The sequence below is a fragment of the Eptatretus burgeri genome, chromosome 4, assembly GCF_056783735.1.
Source record: "Eptatretus burgeri isolate ZD-2024b chromosome 4, Ebu_testis_v1, whole genome shotgun sequence".
NCBI lineage: Eukaryota > Metazoa > Chordata > Myxini > Myxiniformes > Myxinidae > Eptatretus > Eptatretus burgeri.
Genome location: NC_140964.1, coordinates 120,083,606 through 120,093,605, shown reverse-complemented (window position 1 = coordinate 120,093,605; position 10,000 = coordinate 120,083,606). Strand labels below are relative to the sequence as shown.

Here is a 10,000-nt window from a genome sequence, read left to right as displayed (position 1 = left end):
CATGACTTGGCCAACCCACATCAATTCCTCCCCCCCCACCCTTTTTTTATTTTTAACTTTTTTATTTTCTGAGAAAAAAAAAGAAATGTCTAATATTGGAGATCTTAAAATGGAGGTTATGTTTTCACCCCTGTTTGTTTGTGAGTAGGATATCTCAAAACGTTATGGATGAATTCAGACGGAACTTGGTGGACAGGTTGGGTGTGTGACGAGGACAAATTTATGAGATTTTGGTGAGGATCTGGGGCCAGAGACTAGAATTCTTTCAGTGATTCTTCATCATTGAGAGATGTCCCAAAATGATAAATACCATGGTGTCTCAAAAAGTTGTGGACAAGTTATGACAAAACCAGGTGGATGGGTTGAGTGGGTGATGAGAACAAGCCAATTCGATTTTGGTCCCTTTCTTGATCCAGATCCGGCCCATCGGTAAGAAACAAAATGTAAACTGTTCAGCCCGGTGGAGGTATGCGCTCTGCCAAGCCGCCGTACTAGTTTAATGCAATGGTTTCACCGAGGATTTTCAAATTTGCAAGGCATTTCAGAAATTAGGTACCCAGTCTTTAATTATCCATTGTGCTCTCAGTTTCAGGGCATATTTTCAGCATACATTATAAAATGTTCTTATCAGTTCATACAATTCCATTTTTCTAATCATATTTTTATTGCCCCTCAGGCTCGTCATGAGATCATGCTTCCTTCTGGCTCTCGTCATCTTTGCAGCGACTCTTGCCTTCGACTCTATCGTGGGGGATTGCACCCTCCTGAATCCTCCGTTTCCACTACGACTGCCACGACGACTACTTCCACGACCACCACTTCCCAGCACCGGCGCCTGCCCTCTATTCTTTCAAAGACCCCTTTCAAAGAAAGCCGTCGCTCTCTTCCAAGCACAGCTGCCCATCGCTCTCCCTCACCTTCTCCACCTCGCCTGCCACCGACTCCTCCATCTCCCAGTTCCCCCTGTCCGAGCCCAATAGCTATTCCCCCAATGACAGAATCGCACCCGTCTCCCAATGCTTTGCCAATGTTGGCTCCCCAGCAACACTTGGTTACGAGCACTCAGCATCCAGTTACAATCTCCCTGAAGTGTGCTCATTGCCAGAATCAGTTCAGTGCAAGACCGAGGGTACTTGAGTGGAAGGTAAGACTGCGCACACACACCGAGCTCATACTTACAAATGTGCCTAATGTACCTGTTTGCCTGTGATTGATATCAACTTCCTTCAGACCCAGCTCTCGTTTATCCCAGATTGTATTGCAATTTGGGGTCTAAAATGTGCCGCGTTAATTTCCTTTTTGTATTGTTGTCTGATTGTCTTCTGAAGTGTTTTCATTCATAAATTGGATTTCTTTTTTATTTTTAACATCATGGTATTACCCCACGTTCGCAAGAGTAAAAAGCGGGATTAAGCAATTGGTTCATGTCCATCTGTATATCCATCTGTCTTATAAGTTTATGAACGAGGAACAACTTATTTAAATTGAATGTTATATTTTGAGCACGAATCGCAACATGAGTAGGAAGACTAGTTTACTGTTTTACCATACCTTGGTTCAGAATTTGTCTCGACCACATATGCGCAGAGAGAGGTGAGTTTTTTGTTTTGTTGTTGTTGTTGTTTTAATAACTCTGTCTACCTGCCTGGCAGTCATACAAAAATGAAAATCATTCCAAACAGGAAACTTACTGTTTAAGGATATTATAAAGGACACAAACAACAGGCACATATAAATAATATGATATGTTCGATACGAGATAGGGTATGTGATACACTGTGGAAAACTGCAGTAAAATCGCCTTTATAATACCTCCAAGAACCATGCTATATATTGATTGTGAGAGGGCGGGGTGAAGAAGATGTTGATTGACGCTGCATTCTATGATTATGAATAGTGTTAGTCCGCTATTCATGGACCTCGGTCGTAAACTGTGACCTGCTTTGACATTCACACTTTGCATGTGCGAGTTATTATTATTATTATTATTATTATTATTATTATTATGATTTACACTTCAGGACTTGTCTCCTATATCCACCTGGGAAATTGGAAATCAGCTAACATCACAGCATTACATAAAAAAGTGCAAAAACGGATCCCCTCAACTACAGCCCAATTCGCTAACAGTACTTCCAATCATCAGCAAGGCCATGGAATCAATCATTGTAGTTCACATAAAATCATTCCTTTTCTCCAACAGCCTCATCTCAGATCATAAATTTGGATTCAGACCTCGTCACTCTACTTTGGACATGCTGCTTCTACTCTCCCTCAATATCAGACAAGAGATCAAGGCCGTCTCTGGACATATCTCGAGCTTTTGGTACAGTCTGGCATCCTACCTTTTTCTCCAAAATGTCTCTATGGAATCCAAGGCCAACTCCACTCTTGGATTACTGACTTCCTCCACTGTCGTAGACAACATGTGGCTCTCAATGGAACCCTTTCATCTCCTCTCCCTGTCAAGACTGGAGTACCCCAAGGCAGTGTAATTGCTCTTCCACGAGTCTATACCATGTTAAAAAATATTTTTTCATTTTTTTATTAAACAATGTCCTGACATTTGCGCACTCCTACATTCGTGATATTTTTTTTAGGAAGGTATACCCTGCAAATAGTGAGATCTGGTGGTATTTAGAACCACAAATTATACAACAATACCCTTTGGTTTATATGATACAGAAACTTGTAACATTTTGTACACAACATCAATACACTTCAATGTGAGCTCCGTTTGTCACGCACAGGACATTAAGGTGGTACATGAGTTCTTGCCATGTTCAGCTCAGCATATTTGCGTCCACCAGTGCGCATGCAGCTGTGATCTGAGAACGAAGATCCTGCAGGTTTGCCACTTTGGTGTTGTTGACAACATCTTTAACAAACCCCCACAGAAAAACACAAAACAAGAGGGGTTTATGTCTGGTGATTGTGGTGTGCCAGGCAGTTGGTCCATCTTGGACAATCCAGCAACTTGGAAAGTTTTTCAATCAGGACGGCTCAAATGACTAATGTCCAATGAGGAGGACCACCATCCTATTGAAAAATTATATCGGGTTGCATGTCTTCAATCTGTGGGAAGGCGAATCCTTTCAACATGTTCATGTAAATTGTTGAGGTCACTGTATCCTCAGCAAAGAAAAACGGATTCACCAAGTCATCATAGAGAAGGTCACACCACATTGACCTTTGGACTGTCGTGTATTTGTTCAATGACCATGTGGGGGTTTTCAGAGTCCCAGATCCTCACATTGTGCCGGTTGACCTTCACCAACAAATGAAAGCAAGCTTCATCTGTGAATGTGATCTTTTTCAGGTAATCTTCGTCATCCTCGATGCAACTGAGCATTTCCAAGGCAAATAAACACCTTGCGTTTGGGTCCTTCATTTCATTTGAGTTCCTGCAGAAGCTGCACCTTAAAGGCATAAAACATCTGTGCACTGTGGTGGTTGGTAGTCCCAATACTCAGGATGCACATCAAATTGATTTTCTGGGACTTTGTTGAAATGATTCACACGCTCGTTCAATGTCTGCTTCACGTATGCTTGGTCGACCAGTACCTTTCTGTTGCTGACAAATTCCAATCTCCTTAAACCTCCTGTAGCACTTTCTGATACCAGTCTTTGATTGCGAATTCCTTGTGCGGAAATTTCGCTGAACTTGCATGTCAGATCTCGTCTCCATGAACCATTCGACGCACTGAGCTTTCTCCTGTGGAGTCGCCATTTTGTTTGACATTAAACCACCAGACCTGAAAATGTAGAAAACTTCACGAGTTTCTGTATCGTATAAAACAAAGGATATCGTTGTATCATTTGTGGAACTAAATATGTTAACAAACAAAGTTGTCCAGGTCTTTTTGGAACACCCTGTATAAGTCTGCTTCAATGGCGCTAAACTTCTGGATATTTTTAAATTTTAAAACTCTTTAAAATCGTTAAAATTGAAATGTTACACTTGAATACTGCATGGGGTATTGTGTTCTATGACCTCTCTAGTTTATATAATTTTCTGTTCTTTGTTGACCCACTTTTGCAACTAATAGGAATATAACACCAAAGGGAATGATCATGACAATTCTTGACATCTTGATTATTTTGCTGATTCTGGAACCTACAAGGGCCCAATCAGTTTGCCTTTCAAGCAGGAGGTGGTTTGTGCATTTCGTGTCCACCTTGAATCATAGTAAAACATTAATTTATTTATTTTATGACCTTGTATAATATTGATACGGCTGTGGAAATTCGCAAACCACCATAAAGGGCCCGCAGGTGAGATATCTCTGTAAGTACATGTGTAGTTAGCTCTACCCGTTGTATAGAGGGAATTTATGTGATTCATTCGGGCTGCGACGCTTTGAGATAGCCGTTTTTCTGTTCTATCTTTATTTTGAACCAACCACGTCTCAACCGCCATCACGCAACAACCACCTTAACCACCACGCCAGCCATCGTCACCAACTACAACCACGCTCCAACCCTCAGACAACAACAATGCCAACAGCCACGACCTTTACCTTCACAACTCAATCCCGCAAACATCGCATCACCGTCATTCCCAAACGACACCATAACCATCAAACCACCACCGATAAACCCTCCACCACCCTCACCTCTCTCCTTCTACGGACATTCCCGCACCACCTGTGAACACCGAGCGTCGGGCTGTCTTGGGCTCGTTCAGCGGTACGCACCGAGCCGCGAGCGCAAATAGCGGCCTTTCCGAGGGAGAATTCGGATCAAGAACGCTACACGCCCACTTCTGATCCGTCCAATTAGCAAGCGCGGAGCGGCTTGGCCCCGCCTCCAGGCGTGTCTGTGTGAAATTGATATATACAAATTCTGGGATCAGGGGAGGTCACGCCCACTTTTCCTCCGTCCAATTGGCGAGCGTGGCTCCGCCCCCGAGGTCATTCTGATCCGGATATTTGCATATTGTTTTCTCCTGCCGGCCTATAAAACGATGAGCGCAAGGCGAATCGTGGGAGAGTGTGGCAGTAGCAGTGTGTGTCGGCAGGGCAGAGTGAGTCGAGTCATCGGTGTGGCAGAGAGTCGAGTTGGGTTCTGCAGTCGGCTGAGGAGAGTTGCGGGAAGAGGCCAAGGAGCTCGGGTCCGAGGCGAGAAGGACGGTGGTCGGCGACGAGGTCGCGGTGTGAGATCGCTCGTCACGGGACCCAAGCCAGCCAGCCATTCTCCTCCCCCAGGGCATCAACAATTCCCCCTTTCCCCCGCACTGAGATAGTGCTAAAAGGGGGCCCCGTTCCCACCCCACTCCAAACGTCGTGCCAACGAAACCCGCACAGGAGCACGGAGTTGGGGCACAGCCACGCGGCCACATCTGCGGCTCGTCCGCCAACGCGTCACGAGGACGCGGGTAGGACCCCCCCGGTCTCGCGGGCCTGGCCGCTCGTTCAGGTCACGCGCGCATATTGGCCTGCAGGCCCGTCTGCCCCCTTGTCTATGAGGGTGGCTTCTTTCCTTTGCTTTTGAGTAAATGTGTTGCCGCCGTCTGTAAAGTAGAACTGTATAAGTGTTGGCGCCGTCTGTAAAGTAGAACTGTATAAGTGTTGCCGTGTGTGCGCGTAGTCAGTAGTAACTCTGCGTCGTTGTTTCTTTTGTTTTATCTGCTACATGTGCATTTTGACTGTTTGGCTGTATATGTGTGCTTTCCGTGTGTCGCGTAATAAATGTTCATTGTGTGAACTGTTTTCCCGTTTCGCTCCGTCTTTTCTTTATTGACCTCCATCCTGCTTCACGTAAAGGGTTCGTAGTGGGCTTAATACGCCCGATAATTAATCGGAACCGTCGAGGCTGACTATGACACCGCTCGGTTATCACTGTAGCACGGAACGGACCGCTTAAGCGGTTCGTGTCCGGAGTCGGCCTGTGGCGTGGTGCGATCGCCCGGTCGACCATTTGCGCAGGTACTTCGGTAGATCGAATTTGGCGAGCAACCCTATCCTGCGCGGGTGGGCAATTGGCACGATCGTGGTGAGGTTAAACCCCCACCCGTGACTAGCTCCCGGCGTTGGTCCGAGAGGGTCGTGACTGAATTGTCCGTCCGGTGGGCGACGTGCCGCGATTCGAGTCACGTGGCCGTCCGCACGCCGGCGGGCGCGAATTCGCAACAATATGTTATATCATCTTGAAATGTGTAGAATACATAGATTCCATGAAGACACATTTGCTCTGCAGATTATTTTAGGTGTCAAAACATATCATTGACAGAGCTTCAAAAAAAAGGATAGCTGCCACGCATTGAGGATACCACAAAATATCGTGCAATATTGATGAGGTGCGTCGTATTACCAGTAAATCAGTTTATTGTTATTTTCATGTTTTTTTTAAACGATATCTATTGCAATACCTTTTTTAGGTCAGCTTGCTGACCTAATAAAACCGTTCAATGTCCATCTGTCAACAATTTTTCTTTTTCTATCTCCTCCTCGACGTCTCGGCCGATTTGACTTCTAACTTGACACGATGATAATATTAGTTGCTCTCTATAGATCGTCTGAGCCCTTTTACGCATTTTCGCCTCGGAGTCAAGGTTACAGGGTCATCAAGTGCAAAATGACCAATTTGTTGAATGGTCTATAATGCAAAATGGATCTCGCTCGTGAGACATCCCGCATAACTATGTTTATCCAGCGAAGCTACAATACACGTACAGGAAGCAGGTCATGTTCGCGACGAGTGGAAGATATGCTTTTTGCGTACGTACAGCATTGTACTGTATGTACGTCCAGCTGCTTTGTGCGTGGCTTGTGGAAGATATGCTTTAGAACTGTTATGCTCACAGCTTGTGAAAAATAATCGCCGCAAATACGCGGAACCCACAAATGTTGAAACTGCAAATGTTGGGGTCCAGGTGTATGATATATATGTGTGTATACATGTATGTATGTGGAAATGTATATGTATATACAATATATTGTTACCGTTGTGGGGGTAGTTGGAGGAATTTCACAGCAAATATAGGTTTGAATGGAGTTATTTGGTCCGTGGACATGTCAGAGACTACCCGATGTAATTGAGTGTGGAAACTATGAGCTTAAGTGTTACATGTCGCCACAGGGAGGGGGTGGTGTGGTGTCATTTGGATAGGGATTTAGGATAACTTTCCCCCTGTATGTAATTGCCCCCCTGTGACTTTTCCCTTTGTTTTTGTATTACAAGCCATGAAAGAAGTGCTTTTTATAATAACCACAACAATAACAAGCAAGCAAGCCAGGCGTGCCAAACAGACAGAGCGAGGCTCCGCCTTCTCGGGGAAAGCCGCACCCCAGAAGTGGACGGTTGTTCGGTGTGATGTCAGAGAGATGAGGCAGAACGCATGAGTGCGGAGTGAGGGACGCGTGCGGTCGAGAGAGAATGTAGCTCGGAGATGGCCTATAAAAACGGCATAATTGGCTCGTGTACTTGGCAAGGCGCTAGCCATTGACTGTTCGGCTGAGTTGTCGTGTGTACGTTTCTGAGGAGGGAAGGAGAGTGTGCCTCATGGCCTGATCACTGGTCTCAGAAAACTTCTCGTCGTGTGGGCGATCATTGTGAACAGACTGGGTGCAAGAAAGGATTGGTCAGCATATTCGCTCATGAAAAGAAGTCACACGGGTCTCTGCTGTTGAGCCCTGCTGTTGAATACCACTCACGAATTGCCTGACGTTTGTTTGTCCCGCTGCGAGAGAGCAGCCTGGCGCCATATTTTGCGCGTCTACACATGCAGGATGAAACACCTCCATTCCAAACTCCATAAAGACCATCTCTGGACAAGCTCAGTGCCGAAATAAAGGAAGGATTTTCTTTTATTTTGTTTCCCCCTTGTCTGTGTTTATTCTGTGTGTTGAGGCGCCTCAATTTCGACTTTAGTTTACCTCGCATATCATTATATTCTGATTATTGTTTCTTGTAAATATTTATTTATTGTCATTAAATCCCTCATTTATTTTAAGTTGTGTCCGTATATTTGTCGTGGGGTTTGAGTATAAACCCCCCTGTGCTCTACTTCCCGATGCCGCTGTCGCTCCGCCATTGCGCCCTGCCCCTCCTGTGCGCGTTATAATCTCCGAGGATCTACATGTCCGCCTCCTCAGGAAAACCGCCTCCTGGGGGGAGAGTGGGTGTTGCACTGGTACAAACATGACACCACATCTGAACTCTAGCTCAGATCCCATGTCGGAGAGCTTTTATCAAGATGGCGAGGTGTGCATATGAAAAGCACTGCTCCCAGACCAGCTCACTCACAAACATTTTGTCCTTAGAGCGTCAAACACCATAGTTAAACGCAACACTCGTGCTTCTCCCCCCCACCATGACAGCCGATGCACATTTCATCCCCCCCCCACCTCCATCCAATACGTCCATCGTAAACTTCGAAGAAACTTTAAAGGAATATATAAGCATATGGGACAGGTTGAGTGCTGGATGTCAGGATGACGTGAATGTAGAGGCCTAGCCGAGCATTCGACATCATGCCATAATGGCTTCCCAGCAAAAAGAGCATGACGGTCAGAAGGGTGGATGGAGAAATCTGGCTGTATTGATGAAACCTGATGTCAGGCCATAGCAGCGTCTTTGCCATTCTACAAAACTGCAATTAATGTTCAAGAATACCCATTAGTATGTATTGTTTGTCTGACAATGACACAAACACTACTTTCAAGAAGAGTAGACGGAAATGCTGAAATCAATTTCAGGACAGATAAAATGGTGATAAACAGCTATATCTTAGAACTATTGTGCAGTGGGTCATCATTTGGGTTGTATAACCATCTATAGTGTGTACCCCCAAATACCAGGATACCTGTTGAAGACTCGTCCCCATCGCGGCGGCACGCTCTTGATTTGAATTTGCAGGTATCAGTGCAAATGTCAAATGGTGAAATTGCATCCTGGACTTGCTGTGCTGTGGACCGAGCAGTGTCCTGGTGACTGTTATTGGCCCCAACTGAGCTCTTCACGACTACTACTCTGATTTGCAAGCCAGTGCATTCACTGCCAGTACCAAGCCGGGTTTGAAGGATGAGGGTTGCCATCAAGGCATCCTGCTGTAAAAAAAAAAAAAAAAAACAAAGAAATACATTTGTTGAAATGTATGGAATACAGATCCTGAGGAATGTGGAACATGGAAGGGTGTACCCCATATGCAACATGCAGAAACATCACCTGATTTCTGCGAGGAATTGGCAAGGATTACCGTATCAAGAGTTGCTGTGATTTTAAAATGCAAGTATCAGAGAGGACAAAGTGAGAAGGTGTGGGTGGCCACATTGAGAGTTCCCATCATGTGCTGCCTTTTTGGCTGCTGGTTGCATCATTGGTTAGGGGTGCGGCTATGCCGCTGATGTGGAATGGAGTGCCCCTATTACTGGTATACTGGTGCTCATTTTGCCGACCTCTGAAGGATGACAGGCTGAGTCAACTCCCTGGTGTTGATTCAGTGGCCAACGGGGCTTGAATTTAGGACCCTAGGATCCCAAGCATCTGCCCTAACCACTAAGCCAACACCAGGCATACATTGAGAGTTGGAAGTATGACTTGGAGAGGCAGAGAGATTGCTGATGTGATAGAGAGGAGGGTACAGATTCTGGGTGTGCAGGAAATAAGGTGGTGGGGAAACAAGGTGAGAAAAATAGGGGGCAGCTTCAAACTTTTCTATTACAGTGGTGGCGATGGGAGCAGAAACAGTGGTGGTATTGTATTGCATGATGACTTGTGCTTATGCCCCTCAGGTTGGATGCCAAAGTGGTGAGGAATGATGTATTTTGGGAAGATATGGATATATTGATTGCAAAGTAGGGGGCAGAAAGAATCCTGAGTCGTGGTGACTTCAACGGGCATGTTGGTGAGGCAAATGGGGGTGTGGAGAGAGCGCAAGGTCATTTTGGAATATGAAAGAGAAACAAAGGATGGAGTGCAGCTTATTGATTTTGTGGTTGCATATGATTTGGCAAAAGAAAATACTTTTTCTATAAAAGACAAGAACGTCAGATCACAT

At 45.3% G+C, this 10,000-nt stretch overlaps 1 protein-coding gene across 5 annotated transcripts in view; it reads left to right on the top strand.

Moving 5' to 3' along the window:
• The window catches only part of LOC147028992 (uncharacterized), a 78,069-nt gene that overhangs the window by 28,545 nt on the left and 39,524 nt on the right, over nucleotides 1-10,000 (top strand). For all 5 annotated transcript variants that reach the window (XM_085879895.1, XM_085879892.1, XM_085879894.1 and 2 more), the window contains exon 5: nucleotides 677-1,144. In XM_085879895.1, the coding sequence (XP_085736021.1) occupies nucleotides 677-1,144 (468 nt within the window). The remainder of the gene's footprint in view (nucleotides 1-676; nucleotides 1,145-10,000) is intronic.